Source organism: Lepidochelys kempii, chromosome 17 (genome assembly GCF_965140265.1).
Source record: "Lepidochelys kempii isolate rLepKem1 chromosome 17, rLepKem1.hap2, whole genome shotgun sequence".
Taxonomy (NCBI): domain Eukaryota; kingdom Metazoa; phylum Chordata; order Testudines; family Cheloniidae; genus Lepidochelys; species Lepidochelys kempii.
This window is the reverse complement of record NC_133272.1, coordinates 12,301,690-12,325,801: the sequence shown is the minus strand read 5'-3', so window position 1 is coordinate 12,325,801 and position 24,112 is coordinate 12,301,690. Positions and strand designations below refer to the sequence as shown.

General features: G+C 45.4%; 2 protein-coding genes and 1 long non-coding RNA gene across 7 annotated transcripts in view; 2 read left to right on the top strand and 1 right to left on the bottom strand.

Moving 5' to 3' along the window:
- The window catches only part of LOC140899791 (tricarboxylate transport protein, mitochondrial-like), a 63,776-nt gene that overhangs the window by 18,869 nt on the left and 20,795 nt on the right, over positions 1 to 24,112 (bottom strand). The window lies entirely within an intron of this gene.
- SMTNL2 (smoothelin like 2) overlaps positions 1 to 24,112 on the top strand; it is a 44,737-nt gene that overhangs the window by 16,814 nt on the left and 3,811 nt on the right. The window contains exons 2-8 of the mRNA XM_073315857.1: positions 10,781 to 10,868; positions 11,644 to 11,886; positions 12,587 to 12,649; positions 14,906 to 14,981; positions 17,257 to 17,430; positions 18,108 to 18,225; positions 19,717 to 19,868. Coding sequence (XP_073171958.1) covers positions 10,781 to 10,868; positions 11,644 to 11,886; positions 12,587 to 12,649; positions 14,906 to 14,981; positions 17,257 to 17,430; positions 18,108 to 18,225; positions 19,717 to 19,868 — 914 coding nt within the window. The remainder of the gene's footprint in view (positions 1 to 10,780; positions 10,869 to 11,643; positions 11,887 to 12,586; positions 12,650 to 14,905; positions 14,982 to 17,256; positions 17,431 to 18,107; positions 18,226 to 19,716; positions 19,869 to 24,112) is intronic.
- Positions 3,692 to 4,223, top strand: LOC140899792 (uncharacterized). Its single transcript, XR_012155460.1, has 2 exons — positions 3,692 to 3,812; positions 4,024 to 4,223. It is a non-coding gene; the product is annotated as an uncharacterized lncRNA (long non-coding RNA).

Genomic DNA, 24,112 nt, shown 5'->3' with positions numbered 1-24,112 from the left:
TGTTCCTTCGGCATGCGCCACATACTTTCTGCACTCCAACTGGCAAACAAGCTTGGCTGAGACAGGGACCACGGTAACTCCTTGCTTCTATGTCCCTTCTCGGAAAGGCCTTGGAACAGCTGGCAGGGCTTTCTATCGAATACCAACTGGTGGCATCGGATGAGGAGTGCCTCTCCCATCATTCCTCTTGCACCATTGCAAAAGCCATGCTCAGGAAGATCTGTTTGCAAAGCATTGCCCACGAGGTTATGTGGGCTGGAGCTTCACCTGGTCAATATTTCCTGTACCAGATGACCTAACTGTCATTTGCCATCCCTAACTCTGGTGACAGGGTACCTGGTTGGGTTGGCAGAAGATCAGCTTGTCTTGCATTTGCAGTTATTGAATGGTTTGCTGTAAAGAGATGGCTCCATATGGGTAACCCGGTGAAATTTAATGGGCCTGTGATATATAGGAAGACACACTAGACCAGTGGTGGGCAACCTGCGGCCCGTGGGCCACATGCAGCCCGTCAGGGTAATCCGCTGGCGGAAAGCGAGACAGTTTGTTTATATTGACCGTCCACAGGCACGGCCGCCCACAGCTCCCAGTGGCCGCGGTTCACCGTTCCTGGCTAATGGTAGTGGTGGGAAGCAGCAGCCAGCACATCCCTGTGGCCCGTGCCGCTTCCCGCAGCTCCCAGTGGCAAGGAACAGAGAACCACAGACACTGGGAGCTGTAGGCAGCCGTGCCTGCAGACAGTCAATGTAAATAAACTGTCTTACAGCCTGCCAACCGCTTGTGGCCCACCACTGCACTAGATTATCGAATGGTCCTTTCTGACCTTAAACACTATGAAATCTTCTACATTCCTGTGTTTGCTACAGAAAACCTGGCTAACACAGTTTTCTTCCCAGTGTGCCGTGCAGACCAATGGCCTTTCGTATATGACATGCACAGTGTTTTATAAAAGCAGATGGAAAAACGTGAAGGAGGAGTAAGGAAGAAGCTTCCTGTTGATGTTGTCATGGAATCATACGGCCAAGTTTAGCTCTCAGCTCCAAAATGGGAGAAGCCCCACTGATCTAGGTGCAATTTCTCCAGATTCACATTGGTGCAGCTAAGGACAAATTTGGCCTCGTGCTGGAAAAGAGCTAGTAGTCCATTTAGTCTATCACTCGGCCAGTGCAGGATTGCACCCTATTCTACACTTACTACTGTTTTCGCCAGTCTAGCTTTAAAAATGTGCCAAGAAACGGGCTTCTGTCTCATCTCTTGGGAGATGATTCCAAGGACAGTAGCAGTGCTAATAACAGTCACTGCTGAGGGCTTTTTCAAAGCTGCAGGGTCATTTGCTACTGGAGAATATTAGTGTTATCTAATAGATCATTTTCTTTAATGGCTTCTTACTCTGACACAAGACTTAAGAGGGAATGACCATGTCATGCTTCTTCCTGGCCTGCTTGTGTTCCCCCCATCTTTTGTGCCTTTCCCCTTTTCTGTAGTATCAGTGATCTGTGATATGCTAGGTATAGAGGGTGAATTCTCGGCGCGGTTGAAATCCATGGGAGTTTTGCTGTTGACTTCAGTGCCTGTTGCCCAGCAGTAAAGTGGGGATGATGACATTTTGCTACCTCACAGGGCTGCTGGGAAGCTCATTTCATTAAAGTTTGCAAAGCACTTTGAGCTCCTCCGGCGGAAGCAGTTAGAGAAGTTCAAAGCCCCATTATGCTGTATTGTCAACGCCAAATGTTCAAAAATCATGAGTCAGACCCCCACCATCATGAAATTTTCTAAAAAATAACAAATGTTGCGTTCTTTTGACTTGCCCTCTGGTTTCTGAGCCTCGAGGCTGCCCTGAGCTCACATTTTCAAGCCTGTCTCTGCAATCACGAGCGCTAGACACTTACCTTTTTTAAAGGGAAGCTCATATTGTCACTGAATCGTATGCCTCCAGGAGAGGGGGCTTTCATAAAAACACCAGCTATCAAGAGACTAACGATTGTATCGCTAGAGTTGGCAAAGAGAGATTATGGGATGCACCTAGGGGTGGAGTCTGAGAACTCAGGAGTCTAAGCGTCTTCTCTCCTGTTATCAGGTCTTTTCCCCCACCCCCATCATTATTTTGTGCCTCCCAGTAGCACTCAAAGCCCCCCAACCAACATCGGCACTCCATTGTCCAAGGAGCTGATTTACATAATATGGCGTATCAGAGACAGCTCCCAAGAACAAACAATCTCAATAGGCAAGACAGACAAAGGCAATATTGCTCTCCCCAGGTCAAAGATGGGGAACCGAGACATGGAGAGGTTAAAGGCCGAAGTTTCCAAAGAGCCCAGGGATAGATTTTTCAAGTGCAAAGCACCAGATTTTCAGAATTGCTCAGCTCCCAGTTAGGCACCTAAATAGTAGTACTCTGCCTGGATAGCACCAGAAATTGAAGCCAGATCTCCTGAATCCCAGATCACTATCTTAACCACAAAGCCAGCTTCTCCTTTAACACAACCTTGGTTTCCCCCACACTGCTGATATCTAGGACATTGTAATTATCAACTGTGCCTACAGTAAATCCACAGAACAATGGTCAGCGTGGTAGGAAGTCAGTGTAATGGGTAGGATAATGCACTGTCTGCAAAGAATGACGCGTAATCTGCCTGAATTCTGTTTTGCTGCTGTCAGTGAATTCACTGGCCTATTCTCGGCCGTCGTCGGGTCCATTAGAATCAACACGTACCTCCGTCTGGAATCTGTTTCTTTCTAAGTGTTCCTTTTAAAAAGAATGACTTCTTTTTAACTGGGGCTCGGGGGTCTGGGTAAATATGGATTTGAGAGAGACTGACAGCTCCGGGCTGAAAAGGCAATTTTCTGAGCATGTAATTAAGTGTCTCTCCGGGTGTCTCAGGCAGATGCTTGTTCTCTCAGCTTTTCCAAACCATACAGCAACCCCAGGCAGCACATTCCTTGGAGAGCGATGTCATCATCACCTGTGTTCCTACCAGGGGGCTCATCCAGCTGAAAGGAACTGTTACCTTTCTGAAGAGGCTTTAAAACAAAACCATTTCATCTGAGTGCTGGGGAGCTCCGGGGTGCAGCAGAGAGAGAGAACGGAAGGATTCAGAGCAGTGCTCTCAATCACCAGGGTCTCATGATAATTGTACCTTCTATCCAGGGGTCATTTTACAGACATTAATGAATGACACCTCACAGTATCCCTGGGCGGTAGGAAAGTATTGTTTTACACGGGAGGAAAAATACATTCTCAAATGTGGTCTTTAAATTTGAGTGCATGAATTTTGGGGTGCCCAGCTCTGGACACCTGCAGTTTACATTTCACAACTCCTGAGCACTCATAACTCCAGCTGAAATCAGTGGGAGCTACAGGGGCTCAGCACCTGGGAAAACAGGCCCCAGAGGTCTACAGTTGGGCACCCAAAATTAGAGGCTACTTTTGAAAACTTCAGCACAAGTGGCTTGCCTGGGGCCACAGAGGAAATCCAAGGAAGGGCTGGAAATGGAACCCTGGCTCATAGACAATCAGTTCCCTCTTACACACATTCAGCTTACAACTGTGCTATTCGTAGGTCTCATGTGGTCTATGTACCCCATGCTGGTTCAGCGGACAAAGCAACTGCCCGCCTGCTCAGCCAGAGCTGATTGGCAGACCCACATGGCAGCTGTGCTGTGAAGATAAAAGGGCAGCAAGACAGGCAGGTAGGGAGGCTGCCAGAGGGACGGAGGGACCGCAGAGAGAGGATCCCTCCAGCAGACTGGTGAGACGCAGCTAGACAAACCAACCCACCAAAGAGGGAGACGGTGTGGGGAAGATTACAGAGGTAGGAAGTAGCTCAGGGAACACCAAGGGTTTGAGGGGGTCCTGGTCTGGCTGTCTCTGACAAAAGTCCTGAGCTGGAACCAAGTGGAGTGGGTGGGCCTGGGTTCCCCTGTGTATCCCATCTTAGAGAAGAAACTCCTAAATCCTGGAAAACTAGGGCTGATTAGCCCCTACTCAAGCCATGGAACTTCTGCTTCCCCTTTATCCTACAGGGGCAGAGTCTAATGAGGAAGGATTGGTCCTTGACATGGACTTGACAAATGCAGAGTTGAGAGTGACAGCAGAGGGGAGGATGGAGTCAGGTGGGCAAGCCTCTGCAAGGGGATGCTAACAGATAAAGACCCCCCTGAACAACTCTAACCAACAATGAAAAATCCATTCTCCACATTTACCAGCCAAGGGCCAGTAGCTCCCATCAAAGTCACTGTGAGTTCTGTACAGAGAACAGTGGCAGCAGAGTGTCCTTTGGCATTAAAAAAAAAAAAAAAAAAGTCAATCCGGCCACTTTGTACAAAGTGGGTTAAATTCCAGTCCCAGTGACGCCAACAGGAATTTCACTGTTGACTTTAATGGGAGCAGGATTTCACCTTTCCCTAACTAAACTGTGTTTGAATTGTTGCAAACCGGAGAAAGTGAGTGTGTCTACTGTCGGAGGCATCCGTTTCTGTGCATGCCAGAGCAATGAGCATGCTATACAGGAACACTTGGGTTAGCTGTACTTTCTGTTTCAGTGGAGGTTTGCTGTTATTTATCTTGCACATACAGCATCATGGGGGTGTTTCTGTAACTCTTATTCTGCTTGCCTCATCTGTGGCAAACCAGTCATGGAAATATTTTGTCAGATGAGAAAATGATTCCCTACAGTTTGTAAATTGACATTATCAAGGGTAGAAGGATCAAGAACTGAGCTACCTTTTTTGTGTCTGTTTGTAAAGCTTGTGGAATTCTTTGTGGGTTTTCCTTAAAAAAAAAAGTCAGTGGTTTTTACAAACATCTATTATGAAAGGATGGGATTTTCAGAAGCGCGCCACACTTATTTCCCTTTGCTTCCATTGAAGCTGATCAGAGCTTTACCACTAATTTCAATGGGAGCAGAATGAGGCCAGTACTGAGCATGTGTGAAAATCCCACCCAAACCTAGCAACAGCAGCTCAGCATTCAGGAGGAGGCTGTCATCAATGATAAGCTGCTCTGCAGGGCTATGGAGCGAAGTTTGATCTTGAACCCTGACTGCATGCTGCCTCAGCACAACAGAGAGGAGGCAAACAACCCGGCCAAAGTGTAAAGGCAGCAAATCAGAACACCAGGGCATAGCCTGACCCCCATGTTACATCCCTGCTCACTGCATGATCAAAACATGGGACCTCCGACTCGTTACCGACTATGCGCCACCATCAGCACTGACGTGACTTCTGAAATCAATGGAGCTATGCCAAAGATGATTGGGCCCACATGCTAATTGTGACTTGTGCAGATGGGAACCATGTGTGGAGTCCACTTTACGCCCTGTTGAAATTTGAATAGATGGGCCATTATTTAGGGTCAGACTGTCTCTGGCTGGTGCCAGAGTGCGATAGCCCTTCCTCTCACCCCTCTCTAGGACCAAGAACAAGTGCAATCCCTGCCCTCAGGGGAGGCTAGAGAATGCTGTCTCTGGGCAACCCCCAGGAAACAAATGTTGTTCCCCACAGCAGCGCAAATGGGGAGTAACTTCCCTAAAGTTATGTTGCTCCAGTTTTACACCAGTGTAATTGAAAGCTGAACTGGGCCGGTGGACTGACTGTTTACACTTATCACATCATTAACTTCAAACTTGTGAGCAGTTCCATTAAAGTTAAGCACATTGCTTAAGTGCTTTGCTGGACCAGGGCCTAAGTCAGTAATGGGTGGAGGGCTGCATGCTCTTTAGACATCAGCGCACAGAGCCTTGGTAAAACACTCCGGTCCTCAAGGTGAAGATGCTCCACTCACTTCCGGTTCCATGCTTACAATGGATTTTAGTGGATAAGAGCACATTTGGACCATGGGGCTTGCTACTGCATGATATGGAGAGGGAGCACCTCATCCAATGGGAGTGCTGAGCACTGCCTGAGCGGGAGCAGCTCATCCAATAGGAACGCTGAACACTGCCTAGAGGGAAGCACCTCATCCAATGGGCATAGGTGCTAGAACTATGGGTGCACCCCCTGGTTTGAAATGGTTTCCATCATACACAGGGTTTACAGTTTGGTTCAGTGGTTCTCAGCACCCCCCACTACACAGATTGTTCCAGCACCCCTACCAATGGGAGTGCTGAGCACCGCCTGAGCGGGAGCACCTCATCCAATGAGAGTGCTGAGCACCGCCTGAGCGGGAGCACCTCATCCAATGAGAGTGCTGAGCACCGCCTGAGCGGGAGCGCCTCATCCAATGAGAGTGCTGAGCACCGCCTGAGCGGGAGCGCCTCATCCAATGAGAGTGCTGAGCACCGCCTGAGCGGGAGCGCCTCATCCAATGAGAGTGCTGAGCACCGCCTGAGCGGGAGCGCCTCATCCAATGAGAGTGCTGAGCACCGCCTGAGCGGGAGCGCCTCATCCAATGAGAGTGCTGAGCACCGCCTGAGCGGGAGCGCCTCATCCAATGGGAGTGCTGAGCACCGCCTGAGCGGGAGCGCCTCATCCAATGGGAGTGCTGAGCACCGCCTGAGCGGGAGCGCCTCATCCAATGGGAGTGCTGAGCACCGCCTGAGCGGGAGCGCCTCATCCAATGGGAGTGCTGAGCACCGCCTGAGCGGGAGCGCCTCATCCAATGGGAGTGCTGAGCACCGCCTGAGCGGGAGCGCCTCATCCAATGGGAGTGCTGAGCACCGCCTGAGCGGGAGCGCCTCATCCAATGGGAGTGCTGAGCACCGCCTGAGCGGGAGCGCCTCATCCAATGAGAGTGCTGAGCACCGCCTGAGCGGGAGCGCCTCATCCAATGAGAGTGCTGAGCACCGCCTGAGCGGGAGCGCCTCATCCAATGAGAGTGCTGAGCACCGCCTGAGCGGGAGCGCCTCATCCAATGGGAGTGCTGAGCACCGCCTGAGCGGGAGCGCCTCATCCAATGGGAGTGCTGAGCACCGCCTGAGCGGGAGCGCCTCATCCAATGGGAGTGCTGAGCACCGCCTGAGCGGGAGCGCCTCATCCAATGGGAGTGCTGAGCACCGCCTGAGCGGGAGCGCCTCATCCAATGGGAGTGCTGAGCACCGCCTGAGCGGGAGCGCCTCATCCAATGGGAGTGCTGAGCACCGCCTGAGCGGGAGCGCCTCATCCAATGGGAGTGCTGAGCACTGCTGCAGAGGGAACTGATCACTGCTGCAGAGGGAGCTTATACCACCCTCATTACCATAGTATTTGAGTGTCTTCCAGTAGTGGATAAAGCAACATGACTAACATCTGTGTGAAGTAACTTACTGTATAGCAAAAGCCAAAGCAGAAAGCTTGGCTAATGGACAGAACACAAGTCAGAGGTGTCCCCATTTATGTTACAACCTGGCCCTTTTCATTTTAAAATGAGCCTTACGCTTCAATTCTGCACAGGCCCAAACGGGCTAAATACTTCAGCGTGAGCTTAACTTTAACATGATGAGTAGTACCACTGAGGTCAGGATAGGCTGGCTTCTCTAAAGTTTTGTGTGAATCACAAGAAGTGAGTAACTAGTGGCAGGTAATTTGGATTTTTAAAATTCTAATAGCAACAGAGGTAAAATGTGTTTGTTTATAACTTATGGGTCCAGATCCTCAGCTGCTGTGAATGTGTGTAGTTTAATCAAGTGTTATGGGGCTATGCTGATTTACACTGGCTGAGGATCTGGCTAATGACGTATAAGTTAACAGCATTCTAGGCTATGTCTACATTTACAGAGGAGTGTAGCATACAGATACTGCACACCCAGCTAGCACAGACATAAATAGCAGTGTCGATGGTGAGGCACTGCTTAGACAAGTAGAATACAGACACACCCGAGGCTTAGGGTATATATATCCTACATGGCTCTCTCTATACGTGCAAGCAGTCCCACCTACGTCTACGCTATTTTTAGCAGTGTAGTGTCCTGCTGCCCTCTGCCCTGCCAGATCCTTTCACTGCCACGTGTAGCTACACACCACAGTGTGGATGCAGCTGGCTTTTCACTGTGATACATAGCTACACTTACCCCACACGCTGTCACAAGTGTAAACAATAAAGCCCTACATGTTGGGCTAAACTCTGCTCTCAGTAACACTGGGGGTAAATTCTGGGAACACCATTCAATCCACTGTGTTGCTCCAGATTTACACTGGTGTAACTGGGAATAGAGTATGTCCTTCTGCATTTTTGCCAATTTCAAGAGTTCACAAGTTATGAATCAGGCTCTAAAATCATCATTGGCTTAATTATGATTTTTTTTTAAAAAAAAATAATAATAATAAGGCGTTATTTTTCTTTGCCTCCAGATTTCTGCATCTTTAGGTCATGCTCAGTTCACATTTTCAGGCTTTTCTCCATAACCATAATGGTTAGAAATTTCCATTTAAAAAGAAAATGAAAACAGAGACTCATAAAATCACCTGCCTCCAGGAGCTGAGGCTTTAAGATAAACACCAAATATTGTGAGGGTTGGGATAAAATGATGTGAGTGTGCAACCCTGCGTCTGGTGGGATTTTTTGTTTTGCTTTGTTTAATCCTGCACTCTGAATCCAGGGAGAGAGAAATTGACATATAAACTGTTGCATCTAATGTGACAACCCACTTGCACAACTGACTGCTTTGTTTTCTTTCATAATTTGCTTAGATTGAGTAAACACACGGATGTGTTGCAGATTTTTTTTTAAACTTTTGGGCCAGTCTGGTGTAAAGTCTATTTACAGTGACATCAAACTTTCCCATGGACTTTAACTTAGGGAACTCGCAGTTTCCCATGAACAGGTATAAATACCACAAACATTTTTTAATCAAAATAATCATGTGACTGCGAAAAAAATCTTTTTTTGGTCCCTTGCAACCAAAAATTGTGTACTTTCTGTTGGATGACAAAACCAAAACATTCTTGGCTGATTTGCCTGGAATTAAATTAGCAAACATCTAAAAGTAGTGTAGCTTTCCAAAAACAACATTTCAAAAGTTATAAATTGTAACTGAGTCATAAAGTGCTATGATATTTACTTTTCCCCTAATACTCTTTCCATATGTCATCTAATTGTAATGACTGTCATTTTATCTGCCTTAAGTCGAAAGAACTTGTGTAGAACATTAAGCAGTTTTATGCAATGTCCTGTACATGTTGTATAAAGAAGATTCATGTGTAAACATAAGGGACTCTTCAAGTTAATGTTGAGAAGAGTTATGGGCTTTACTCCACAGCTTGTCCCAGTGGAAAACTTTTACGGGTCATAAATTATACCACCGCTGTACACAAAGGCCATTAAATCATTCCTAAGGTAAAAATACTACGTTAGGATTTAAACTTACAATAAGTTAGGCTCAGCAACTGGATTGTCTGTGTGGAGAAAAAGTTGTCTTTTATTTTGCCCAACCTGTACAGGAGGGGGAATAGATTTACTGGGATACTGCTGTAATAACTTGGACCTCACTCCTGCAGTCAGTCCTGATGTGTGTGACTAACTTTACTCACAGGAGTAGACCTGTTTAAGTGGATGGGGCTATTCAATTCAGTGAAGTTTTACATCTGCATCAGTGCTTGCAGACTTGGGCCCTCACTCTGTTTCTGCATTGATTTTCATAATGTGCATGCAAATCCTGGGTCTGATCTTGTGAGGTGCTGAGCACCCTAAACACCCAGCACCTCTTTTAGGCCCTGATCCTACAAAGGCTTAACTTTACACATGTGAATAGTCAGACTGGCTTCAACAGAACTACCCACATGTGTAGAGATATGCACATGCTGTAGCTTTTGCAGGATGGAGATATTGTGTCAAAGACAGTGCAGAATCATTTGAAGACATGACAAAGTTGGCTATAAAGCAGAATAAATTAACTTTGTGCAGAAGAACTGTGACGCATGACTGGTATGTGCATCTGTGAAAAAGATCACACTCAGTTCACTGAAAGGTACAGACTGCACGTCTCTTGTCCTGGGGTGAGATCTTGGCACTCTTCAAGTCCATTGGAGTTGTGCCATTGATTTCAGTGGAGCCAGGATTTCACCCGTGGTGTGCATACCACTGATCTAAAGTAGACAGCACTGATTTTGATCCTGCTTCTTTCTGCTCCCAAAGAAATCAACGGGAGTTTTGTCATTGACTTCACTTGGAGCATGATCAGGCTTCATTTTCCACACTGTGTTAAATTAACAGCAGATGTGCTCACCTACAGTTCCCTACAAGTGGATGGCAGTGGTATTTGCTAATATTAAAAGCATGTCAGCTTTTAATATTAGCTGCCCGTCTTTTCTGTATAGCAGAGGGCTTTGTTTTAAGTTGCAACACAACTCTGTAAGGTTGGGGGGTGGGGGGAGGGGGAAGGAGCACCAGAACTTCCAAGGTATTAAAGTAACAGAGGGTGGAAAAGGCAGAAATTAGTCTTTTGTGTGATGCCCCCTGTGATTACAGAAAGTCCCCCACCTGAGCGTAGTGTATCCTCTATGTGCCATAGGACGGGAAACCCCCCGTGCGTAATTTGTCATGAAAGGGGTGCCAGGGCTCAAACAATTTTTTTACATTTATAACTGAGGCAGCAAGCCCAGAGTAGTCGGGGCTCTGAACTGCCAAACCCAGAGGCGCTGGGGCTCAGCCCTGGCAAAAATTAAGCATCAGAAACCCCTCCTTTCCACACTGTGCTCCTGAATAATTTGGCTTTTTGGGGTAGGGGCTGTCTCCCACTCTTTTGCCTGGAGACTATCACAATGGGACCTGATCTCAGCTGGGGCCTCTGGATGCTATGACAGTGACTACCATTAATAATTAGAAAGCCAGAACATCGTTCAAGTGTTGCGTGTCATGTTTTGGCAGAGCGTGGACCTGGATGACCACAACGAACCTGAGACTAGAAGAGTTTCTAATTCAGCCATAGTTGAAAACGGACACCAGTCTTTGTCAGGTAAGAGGAGAGAAGTGCTCGAAATTAGTCTTTTCAAGATCAACTGTGAATGCAAAATATTGCTGCTGGTCAAGAGCTCAAGTCTGTCAGGGTCTGAGTAACTCTCTAATGTAGCCAGTGTCTTCCTCTGGAAGTTGCTCTGCATGGATACTGTACTAAGGCCCTGACCCTGAAAACTTAGGTATATGCTTGGTTTTATTACCATAATTAGCCCCGTTAACTTGTTCGGCCCTGGTTCTGCAATCCCTTAGGCACATGCTTAAGACCCATCATCAGCATGACTTCCAATTACTATAACAGGACTTTGTATTCTGAATGCCTTCCTGTCCATACATTTCAAAGGACTTTGAAAACTATTAATTAACTCTCACCACCTGTCTGTGGGAAAGGTCTTATTATCTCTCTTTCTCAGAAGAGGAAACTGAGGCACGGATGGTTTAAGTGAACCAAGAAAGAATAAAGGAGTCCTGCTTCCTAATCCCCAGCAGTAGGCACTAGACTTAGTGGCCCTAAAAGAAAACACAAGTGGATTAGTCGTCTGAAGAAGCTTCTCTAATTAAGAATTTTAAAGAGTAGAATATGATCAGTTACTTCTAATTTATATCTGAGTCTGTGAAATAAATGACATAATCTGCTAGGGGAAAATTTGATTGTTATTCCAGTCTTTCCTAAAATAAAATTAAATAAAGCCATGGTGAATAGATATTGTTGTGTATTATTAAAGATATCTGTCAATAAAAGTATTTCTCTCTACTTGTTTCCTTTAATACCCTAGGTCAGACAAAAGTCTCACAGGAAGTGACCTCTTCCCTTCAGATGTCAAACTCGTCCCCCGAGGCACATGCCCCTGCAGTAACCTTACGGATGCCCCACCTTCCAGTTACTGCAATAACAAGAGTATCAGAGAAGTTTTCAGGAGAAACCTCCACCTTATCAGGAACTAGTAATGCTACCAGTGGCCTGATAGGGCAGAGCAGGAGCCAGAATGAGGCTGTGATAAAAACTTCCAGCCAATCAGGTAAAAGAAAGTTCTAGATATGAAAATAATTTGCTCACTGAAGCCAGCTCTGATTTAAAAAAAAAACACAACAAAAAAAAAGCTCATATAATTTGATTCTTGTTCACACTATTCAGTGTTCTTTTTTGAACTGCACTTCATGCAAAGGTTAGTGGCTGTGATGTTTATAGTCCAGTTTATCTGAGTCTAAGTCACACATTGCAGATTTTACATAGACGTTGCTCCCATTGGGGTTAGATAGGACCTGATCCAAAGCCCACTGAAGACAATGAAAGTCTTTCCATTGACTGCAGTAGTTTTGGGATCAAGCCCATAGTGGTTTGCTCACAACTTCCCCGTGAGGAAAGTCTTGTTGTTCCTGTTTTACAGATGAGGAAACTCAGGTGCAGAAAGTTCAAGTGACCTGCCTGAGATTTCAAAGAGGAGTGAGAAATGCAGCCTGGAATAAAACAAAGGAATCCTGACTAGAGTGGGCTGGAAAATAGGAGTGGGGTAGGGGCTATGGACCTGATTCTCCTAATGCACCAGTCTGACACTGATGGAACGTCACTGAACTCCTTATTTGTGAAAGGAAAGTCCAGCCTCATTGCCAACGAGAGAAATTGTGTCCAAATAAAAAAAAAAATCCCTCCTCTCTACCTGCCCTTTTATTAAAACAAAGAAACAAGCAAACCCCTCCTCTGTCTTCTTTGCTTTTCAGTGACTGCTGTGAAGACCTGGAATTCAAGTTCTGTGAGAACAATGGGCACCTCCATAGCTGCAGGTGGGTGTTATTTTCTCTGCCCTTCAGCATGGAAGGTATATCCAAAACTCACATTATTATGCTAAATAGTACAGGGTAGCCAATGCTGCAGTGCTTGGGGGTTCAGATCTGGTCCCATCTCTGCTGAGTAGGATTTGTCTATCCACTAATCTTTAATTGGATGGTTACATTACATCAGTATGTAGTAACACTAAGAGCGTTACAAGGCTGCATGCAGAGGTCCAATTTAGCCCCATTGAAGTCAAGGAGAGTCTTTCCATTGACTTCAGTGAGAGTTAATAAATGAATTCTTAGCAGAGGGCAATGGTCCATTCAGACTCAGGGCATGTCTACACAGCAAAAGCTGTTCTCTTGAATCCAGCTAGTGCAGGTAACAGCAGTGAAGATAGTGCCGCGTGGGCTTCAGAGCTGGCTAGCATGCCAAGTACATACCCAGGGTCTGTGCCAGTCTTGAACTACTTGCGCTGAATCCCGTGCTATACTGTCTTCACTGCTATTGTTCACCTGTGCTAGCTGGATTCAAAAGAGCTCTGGTAGGCTAGCCTGTACACACCTTTTGCTGTGTAGACATGCCCTTGGAGTAGTTTGCCACTGGGGTTTGGATGATCCAGCCAGAGCAAAGAAAAGCCTTCAGTTTATTTTGGATTTTCCACAATACTCTTTGTCCTTACCACAAACACTTCATAAATCACACTCCCAGAAGGGAATTTATTCTCTTAGCCTTCGAATGGTTTGTCTAGCACTGAGGCCATGGTGCTACCAGATCAGACTGATTTTGCGTTCTTTGCTGTATATTGGGGCAAACTTGATTTTCTAGAGGAGAGAATGACCAGATACCTCCGCTGTGGGGAACATGGAGGGAGTAAGGGCTGTGTGAAGCTGCAGCCTGTAGAGCTGGTGGAAAAAGACTTTAACATGGGTGGTATACAAATGAAGGCAGATCAAACCCTGGTACATATCAGGAAGGCTGCTAAACAGAGCTGCTTTGGTACAGCAGCCACACAGCATGGGAGACTGAAATTGCTGGTACCACCATGGCAAAGCAAATTCACTGGAGATGAGTAGCAGGGTTTGAAAACGTTTCTTTTCAACATCTCACCCCTTCTTCAAGTCACGAATGTGTAAAAGGACAAAATGCCTCAGCCTCTCAATTCACGTCGAAACAAATGACTTGAACTCTATCCTAGAATGCTGTTAGTCCACATCACAAAGCTGTTACTCTCTGTAGACAGCAATGCCATTTGGAACCGATTTGCATAGTCAGTTCTGCAGGGATGCAGAACGACACAGCCTAGAAAACACATTACTTCTTAGCACAAGGGTCTCCCACAGGCTTGCACGTTGAGGATCCAGACCAGCTGTGGGCAGAGGAGCACAGGAAAACTTGTCCCTTTACCGTCCAAGGATTAAGCCTGAGATGAAGAATCTTTACATTCAGTTTTCAAAGGGCGATTAAGTTTACACTTGAAAACCTAGGGCCCAATTGCCTTTTCATTTCCAGTACCAGGGAATAAATCAATGAGGTCGATGCAGCTACACGCATATGAAACTGATGGAGAAGAGAACCGGCCCCTTAGTGTTAATGCTGGGTGAGCATGTGCTTCATTCCCATGCACAAGTACTGAACAGGGCGGAGACCCTGGGTTGTGTCTCCAGGAGGCATGATACAGAAGATGCAGCCCAGGGAGAGGCAGGGGCAAAGCTTTGCTGTCAGCCACCTTTGCACCCTGCTGAACCTGGGCTGCTCGGGGGGGCTGAAAGGCCCTTGGTGGAACTAAAGCAGCCTGTGGGGCAGCTGCTTTAAATTATATCAGCCTCCCCACAGCTGCTTATGACTTGCCAGAGTGACCACAGCAGCCTATGATATAGTACCTTTTCCTGATGCTCTGCCCTGACATGCCCTGGCTCCATCTCCAGCATGCCCTCTACTCTGGGACTGGCGGGAGGGCCAGTGTAGGTCTGCCTGCGGTGTCCCAGCCCAGTGTCTGCACCAGGGGAATTGTCCCATAGCCCCTGGGGAGCTGTTTATTGCCCTGTATGCGACTATAGTGGTGCCTGGGACAGCGGGGAGAATCTCTCCACAGGAAATCATTAGCTCATACTGGCAGAGGTCTTTTATAGAGAAATCTGCAACTTTTCATTGCTGTAAGAATAAATGTGTGGCCACATGTCAGGAAATAGATTGAAAACATGTGGGGGAAGGAGAGAAAATACTTTCAACACTGATGCATCTTGTTTTTCTTGCTGTTTATACAGAGAAAAGCACTTCCGTCACAAAGTCTACGTCAGCCATGAGCTATGGATTGACTAGTGGAACCAAAGCTAGTGAAAGGTAGGATCTTTCCTTGATTGTTTCAGTGAGACTTTTTCTGAGTGTGTTCAACATAGTCTAAATGCAGAGGTCTTCTGTTGACTCACCCTGGCAGCCAGACCAAGTGGGTCCTACTGGCTTCGGTCTAAAAAAGAGTTTGAGTGTCTCTGAGGCAGAAAGAAAAGGAGTACTTGTGGCACCTTAGAGACTAACAAATTTATATGAGCATAAGCTTTCGTGAGCTACAGCTCACTTCATCGGATGCATGCACTCCTTTTCTTTTTGCGGATACAGACACGGCTGCTACTCTGAAATCTGAGGCAGAAGGAACTAGAGACCGGAACAAAGAGAGATCCTGCAGGTTTTCTCAGGAACTGTCAAGCTCACAATGATGCTTAGACTGGGATTAGTTTGTAACGTAAATTAACAGCAAAGGCAAACCCCAGAAATGGGTTACTGTGTTAGGAGCAGGTTGGGAATAGCATGTGGTTACCTGCCCTGCATTACAGGATAAGGGACGGATGGGCTTGTGGGTCAGGCACTGGATGGGGACTTGGGAGATCTTGGTTCAGTTCCTGGTGCTACAATAGACTCCCTGTGTGACCTGGGACCCTTAATCTCTCTGTACTTCAGCACCCCCCCTGTAAAATGTGGGTAACAATATTTCCCTACATCACAGCCATGTTGGAAAGATAAGTCCATTACTTTGTGTGAGGGGCTCAGCGAGGGGGCCATATAATTACCAAGATAATGTGATAACCTTTGATCTAGCCGGTTCCCCCAGCCAGTGCAGGATTGTTCCCTGCTGTATACTTTATTGTGCTTTAGCTAGGCTAATGACCTATGTCTTCACGCACGGAGTGTTCCACCGTCATACAAATCTCACTGTCAGAACGCACCAAGTTCAGAACCTTGCTATTAATTGCCACGTTGCTAGCCCTGTTCTAATCCCAGCGTGAACAGGCACAGATGGGATGTAAAAAGCTTAGAGATGTCCTTTAATAGCCATGCCTGGGCCTCTGAAAGCTCCTTTTAAAGCACTCAGCTGTGTAAAAGTTGTTATTTTGGGTCTATTTTTGGCACTTGAATGCATGACCCCTATCAAACATCCTTAGTTTGACTGGCCTGCAGCTTAGCTTGCAGCTTTAAGTTTCTAAACTCCTTGCAGAACACACTATGACTTTCTGCCTTCACTCCAAAAGGCTGACTACCACACCTTTGTGATTAACTCAAAGTCACAGTTGTTTAGTATAGGATTACACGGTATCACAATTACTGCAGCAATAGCAAGGCATCCTCAGCATGCAAAACCTCAGCATGCAAAACCTCATCAGGAAACAGGGGAGCACAGGTTACCTAAACCTCTTAAACTGGGCTTGCATCTGCCCTGAAAATTTCCCTGCACAGGGTTTTACATTTCTTTTGAACAACTAATAAGTTAGGATGCTACACCCGCTCCTTGGTGGCTAAGTCATAGGAGAATGATCATCGTGGGCTTAATAGTAGATCTGCGTTTGATTCACAGCTCTGTCATGGATAATGGGTGATCTTGAGCCAGTCAGTGCCCCCATTTGTGCCTCAGTTTCCCCCTGTTGGAAATGGTGGGAACACACCCATCTTCACATGTGTAATATGTGGTTTAAATCACTAATGTTTGTCAAGTGCTTTGGGAACCTCAAATAGAAGTGCAAAGTGATAGATAATCCTGTATAATATAATCCAACTGGCCTGCTGGTGTAAATTGGCCAGGGTCCATTGGAGGCAGTGGAGCGACACTGACTTACAGGAGCTGAGGATTGGGCTTGGTATGAGTGATTTAGGAGCCCAAGTACCAAAAATGTGACTTATGCCCCTAGATGCCTAAATCTCATTGCAAATTAATAAGGATTCAGACCTTACGTGCCCAACACTTAGATTTTTAAAGGGATTTAGGAGTTGCTCTGCTCAGAATTGCAACGGCTGATTTAGATGGCTAAGTCCCATTTTCAAAAGTGATTTAGGCCTAGATATTTATTTAAGCACCTAACTCCCACTGATTTCAATAGGAGTTAGGCATCTAAATACCCTTGGAGACCTGGCCTTTTGCAGTCTACGTCCTCTGACCTTTCAGTTTGATTTAGGTTCCGAAATACCCAAGTTACTTTTGAAAATGGCTAAGTTATTCACACGCTTTTGAAAATGTTTATTCCATGTGTTTAGGCTGCTGAAGTTTTGCTGTTACTGATCTCAGTGCTTGGTGGCGATACCCAATGTTCCGGATAGTTTCTCTTAGAGTGTTTTTGGTGTTCTCTTTCAGCAATACCATTGACAGTTACTATGATGTGACACCCAAATCCTGCTCCCCACCTCCGACTGTACATCGCCAAGTGGAAAGGAGGCGAGAACTGGTGCGGTCTCAGACATTGCCACGCACTTCAGGAACACAGGCCAGGAAAGCGCTCTTTGAGAAATTTGAGCAGGACAGTGGGAAGTATGTCACTCCTTAGTCCCTCTTGCATCCAAAGGGGGCTCAGTAATGGGAAAATATTCTGCTAACAGCTTATAGCAGAGGGATCTCCAGATTTGGGAATTTGAGCAAAGGAAAGCTCGGGCCTGATCCAACTCCACTGAAGGCAGTGGGAGAATTTCCAGTGGGTGCTGGCTCAAGCCCTTGGTGGACACTTCCAACCAAGAATGAAGATCCGGTAATGTCAGGAGGTCAATCTGAAAGGGACAGAAGCCAGGAAATTCAGAGCTCAAGCTGTTGTATATTCACTCCCCTGGCCCAGTGGGTGTTGTTCAGAAGGGAGTGTTGTAAAAACCTCCCTCTGGATGGCTCATAAAAGGAGATGGATTTCATGGTCTTATAGTGTTATCTGAGAGCCAACAATATGTACTGTGCTTTACAGGACATGGTCCTTGCCTCAATGTTTATACTGTAAATAGAAGGTAGAGGTGAAATTCTGATTCTTTTGACGTCAACAGGGGTTTTCCCTTTAGCATGGTTAGGACCAGGTTTCCCCTATGCATGCCTCACATAGGCAAGGGGTGGAAGAAGAAAGGTTGTGTTTATGGGTTCTTTACTGTCTATGTCAGGGCACGCAGCTGATGTGAAGACATTCGGATTAGTCTCCTCTAGTCAAGGTTTTCTCCCTTTTCTTCTTCTAGAGGAAAAGGAGAGTCCAAAGCAAAGCTGAAGCGGTCACAGAGTTTTGGGGTTGCCAGTGCAAGCAGCATTAAGCAGATTCTACTGGATTGGTGTCGCTCCAAAACCATAGGATACAAGGTGAGAAGACGTCACTGCTTTCCATTTTAATTCTTTCCAGGAACTTCTTTGAGTATTTCTAGAGAAACTGTACTCAAAAAGTGTGTTCCACAGCTAGTGAATCTAAAATACACTAGACCATGGGTTACATTTATCACTGGTCTCCAAAAACCCCAAGAAACGGTGTGTGTATTGCTTAGTTCATTAGAAGTGAATGAGACTACTCACATCATTGAAGTTAGTGCTTAAGGGCTAGATTGTTTAAAATATTTAGGCACTCAACTCGCAATAGGAGTTAGATGCCTAAATTTCTTTAAAAATCTGGCCCTCGGTGCTTTGCTGGATTGAGGTCTGAATTGTTTGCGTTTACAGGATCCATCTTACGTTTGTGCACTCTCTGCTAATGGCAGTGTGTGCCTCCTTTATTCTATATAGTGAGATGTGGATAGGGCTGGAGATTACTCAGTAGTACTATTACCTGGAGACAAAGATAACTTAGTTATGCAGTAGACCAGACTACTCTCCATTGGAATTAGAGATGTTTAATCATATTAAATGCTTGAGGTTAAATTCTCCCAGTTTCAGCATGTTCGTGTCTATGGGATCGCTCCAGTGTAACTGAAGAGAATCTGACCTGGGGGAGGTTCCATTAATGTTACATAGCATTAAACTGCATTGCCTAATGCAATTGTGAGGGAAAGGGACAATTTCCTAGATTTATAAGAACAAAAGAATGCCCATGCTACAGTTCCATTCTGAGAAAACAAAATATTATTGTTGTTGAACACTAAACTCAAGGGTATGTTCCAACAGATAATGAAACCATCAGTCTGACTTTTGTAGGGTGGGGAAAAGTCTAGCATCATGAAGCAAAAGAGCCCCGTTCCATTTCGTTACATGGGTGCAAATCCAGAGTGACTCTGGCTCTTTGCTGTAACGGCAAATGGGCCAGTTTCTGCACTGTCCTACACTGTGTGCAGTCCCTCTGGGGCAAAGTGTCCCCTCATTTACCTTCATACAACTCCCTTAAAGTTAACAGGGCTAAGTCAGTACTAATTTGACCCTAAATGTGAAGCAAGCAAGTACAGGTTAGTCTTTATACGACACTAAGCACTGCACAGAAAAATACCATCCTCCGGTTAGTGACTACTCCATAGGTATAAGTAATACTCTCGAGTAAGAGTAGATAAAGACAGAGGCTGATCCAATGCCCACTGAAGTTAATGGCAGTGTTTCCATTGTCCTCACTGGGCTTTGGACCAGGCCCGTAGACTAAACATCTGCTTTGCACCTGTGCTAACTTTCGCAAAAGGGCTGAGGATGCCAATTCTCCTCTTAGCTGAAATAACGTAATGGGTGTACAAACAAGGAAAAAAAACATAAGGCATCTGCCAAGTACTCTGCATGTTCCCTTTGGTGAGTAAGAGAAGGGCAAGAATACAGCCATGAGTGAAGACGGCTGCAGTTCCCAGCTCTGTACATGGCCCTAAAGCTCTGTTTGCATTCTGACAGCACCTTGATCTACAGAACTTCTCCTCGAGTTGGAATGACGGGATGGCATTCTGTGCCCTGGTGCATTCTTTCTTCCCCGAAGCCTTCGATTATAATGCGCTTGACCCAGCTAACCGCAAGCGGAACTTTGAGCTGGCTTTCACCATGGCTGAGTGAGTATCACTTTAGATCTCTGTGAAGTGCATCCAATTAAAGTCTCACAAGACTGTGCGGCAACAGAGTGTGATCATTTCTCTCTCATACCCTCCATCACAAGCTCACCCTTCTTATGCCAGAAAAGGGTAGTAAGACTTTACAAGACATCACATGAAGCAGGAGGCTCAGGAATCAAAAGAGGCATTTTTAGCAGATGACTGGTAATAAGTTGTTGCAAAGAAACTCCAGGGCTCTGTGTCCCAGTCTGTCTTTGGATTCATGCACTCAGATTCTTGCCTGCCAACTCCAGTTCTCTATCAACCAGAGCTATTATATACACAAGGGATTTAGGAGCATCAGTACCATTTGAAAATCTCCCCCATAACGCTTAGCACCAGAGTATCTATAAAGCACTTATCACTGTAGCTTCTAATAGCTGGGTCCTGCTCCCACAGCAATCCATAGCAGTCTTGCTACTGACATCTGTGGGAGGCAGGACTGTGTCTTTAGAGTGTGGGTACGTGCACTAACATGAAGTTCTGATGCACTTGATTTAGGTCTGGAAATTCATGGTTTTCACTTTAACACTTTCAGAAGACTTAACTTGACCTTTCTATTGCACATCATAGAGCTTCCATTCAGGTTCCATTCAGTAGCTTAAATTAACCTGGGCTGTTATCTAATCGGATGTTGTTTCCCTCTAGTCCTTTGAGGGAAATAAGTTAAAATAGCTTTTACAAATTCTGCTGACAGTTATTACTGCATGTTCCCGACAGGTGGCTTTTCTAAATCCATGTAAATATCCATCTGGAAAGCTCTTAAACCTTATAAATTTTATTAATTGAGATTTGGAAAAAACCAGAAATGGTCTTAAGATGGATTAGTAGTAACTATGACAAAGTAACCAGATCAGACCATATGACTTGTAACTGTTGACAGCCTATTGGATTTCAATGTAGCAGAGAACAGAATACATGCACTTTCCTTGAGACAGCTGGAGGGTGGGTTATACAGGGTGACTTACAAGCACTGGAAGATACAAACTGAATTTAAAAGAAGTTATTATTCCATTGTTAGAAAATTGGGTCACTTTAAAAATTACTCTCAGCCAGATCCTGTAAATTGGCGGATGCCATTGATTTGACTAAACTGGTCTAGCTCCATTGACTTTAACAGCGTTACACTGATTTACAGCAGCCTGGGATCTGCCCCTCCAACTTTAACTTACGAGGTCAAGGATTCTTTGCCTTTGAGTTGAAAAGTTTAGGATTTGGAACCAGGAACCAAAACAACAGTCCCAAGAGTCATGATACCATGGTGCCTAATCAGTCAAACTCACATTTACAATACTCTAACTTGGCAGATAGGACAACTGCCTTTTGGCATCCCCTGAAAGGGAACAAGGGTGGCTATTGCAAGGACACTTGCAATGAGAGATTATCCCCCCCACCTCTCAATAAGCCTATCATGGCAAAGTATGTGCAAGACATGGCCGTTGTCTTTATTCTTCTGTAGCTGTAAAATGATGTTGATCCGTGAAATAAACACAAAATTAAGTGGTGAAACAAAGGTAAAACATGCATCGGTCAAGAGGCTGTATATGAGTGGTCTTTGGGCAGACACTAGTTGTGGTGTTAACATACGAAATAGCGAGGAAAGTGGAATGCAGTACCAAAGGCCTTTTACTGGTCCTGCTATGTGTGTTTATAGGATGTACAGAACTAGTATGCCGCTGGCATATATACACAGCAAGATTCTGTGTACTTGCATTTCTGCAATCGACACTTTCCTTAAACTGAATTTCTCCTGACTTTTGGGTGACTAAGGAACATACTATCAGACTCTCACGTTTGGTTTTTTTGTTTTAGTGGAATACCATTGTTGTTTAGAACAACACTTATTTTGCTTTGTGAAATACTGTTAGGAGGGACGAAAGTTATGTCTGTACACTCTTATCATTGTCAATTAAAGCAATTAAAATGTCAGCCTAGGGCTCTGTTGTTAACACACGCATTTGTCTAAGGGCCCGTCTCTGCTGGGGAGTGATTTGTACGGGTGTAGTTAGACAGGCACAAATCCCAGTGTAGACGTGCTGCACCAGTGCAACTTAGTGTGGTTTGAAACTGGAGTAAGCTGCAGCAGGGCTTGTCTACACGATGCGTTAGTGCGCCTCAGTGGGGTTTGAATTGTAGTGTACACCAGCATGTTGTACGCTAACTGGCCCACGTGCACCCTGCTAACCTACACTAAAAGTTCCTTAGTGTGTGTTGAGTCCTGTTTCAAACAGTACTATGTTAACATGCACTAGGGAACTTTTAGTGCACGCCAGGGGCTCCACACAGGCCAGTTAATGTTTAACACTCTAGATACAGACTAACACACTGTGTAGACAAGCCACCAGTATTTCATCAGTGCAGTACATTTACACTAGTCGTTGGCACTGGTGTAGCTACACTGGCACAAATACCCTTAAGGTCTGTCTATATTGGGGTACATCTACACAGGGGTAAAAAAATCTACGGCTGGCCCGGGCCAGCTGCCTTGAGCTCACGGGGCTTGGGCTCCGTAAAACCGCTGTGCAGACGTTCAGGCTTGGGCTGGAGCTCAAGCTGCGGGATCCTGCAAAGATGGAAGGTCCCTAAGGTCTACGCAGCAATTTGTAGCCCCGGAGCCTGAGCCCAAGTCAGCTGACCCCAGGCCAACTGCAGCCATGCCGTGGGTCTTTTATCTCTATATACTCTAAGTCTCTTAACTAGGACTTGAAAAATATTCAGTACTATTTTGTTCCATAGACGGTAGCAAGAAAAGCAAAACTACCAAGGGATGCCAGCTGGTGGACTATTGATTATAGATCACAGAACTCTCCCAGTGTCACATGGAGTACAGGTTCACTTGCTATTAAAGGCAGAGCCGATTTAATTGCGTTTCCCAGCTGCAAAGGTCTGCAGATATATCCCTCCAGACTCCTGCAGCTGTGTCTTCTATTGCAGGCCAGTGGGAACTTCAGATGATGTTTCCTCTCTTTCTTCCCAAGAGTAAGCATCAACAAAGCTTTGGCCTAGTCAAAGACCAAATCCAAGCTAAAGAAGGAGCAGATGGCCTAATGGAGAATGTAGTATTAGCACTCTTCTTGTTAAAACCCTAGTGTGCTCTAGCTCATTGTAGCTTCATAAAGGACCTGATGTCTGAAACTCTGGGTCGTGCTATAAAAGCTAATCTTTCCATTAGGCCAGTCGTCAACATGTATTGGGAGCGTTCAAAGTTAAAATCAAGAATCAAACAGCAGTCAAAGCAAATCACAAGGAAAGCTCTGAAGTGCTACAGTTTATGGAAAAAGAAAAGGAGTACTTGTGGCACCTTAGAGACTAACCAATTTATCACGAAAGCTTATGCTCAAATAAATTGGTTAGTCTCTAAGGTGCCACAAGTCCTCCTTTTCTTTTTGCGAATACAGACTAACACGGCTGTTACTCTGAAACCTGAGTTTATGGAAAGTGGCTCATTTTAACAGTTTAAAGCATTCCACTAAATTCCGTTCTGCCATTTTCTACATAAAAAAACATTTACTGGTCTTAAGGGGTTTGACATTATACTGAAGCTTTATTAGGTAATGGCTGCAATGTAACTGTGCCATCTCAGTGGGATGATTTTATAACCAGCCTTACAGTGTTATTTCACTACTCTTTGGGAAAATGGGCTCTATATCCTCTATTTGGACAGAGAAGAAGAACCTACATCCTTTCTAGCTTTTTATGATACAAGTCATAGGTGACTCTTACTGAACTTTTCAAAAAGAAAAGGAGTACTTGTGGCACCTTAGAGACTAACCAATTTATTTGAGCATGAGCTTTCGTGAGCTACAGCTCACTTCATGGATGCATGCCGTGGAAACTGCAGCAGACTTTATAAGACTTTATGCAGTTTCCACGGCATGCATCCAATGAAGTGAGCTGTAGCTCACGAAAGCTCATGCTCAAATAAATGGGTTAGTCTCTAAGGTGCCACAAGTACTCCTTTTCTTTTTGCGAATACAGACTAACACGGCTGTTACTCTGAAACCTGAACTTTTCAAGTAACCATCATAACAAAGAAACCGAGGTTTACAGACGCTTCAGGGAGTTAGTTATCCAACTCTCATTGACATTCAGCGGGAATTGGGCAACGAACTCTGAAACCCCTTTGAAAATCCCACCCTAATACCCGATTTAGATGAGGTCTGCATGCGAATCTCGCCCCGCTGGAAAGATCAAAAGTATGCAGC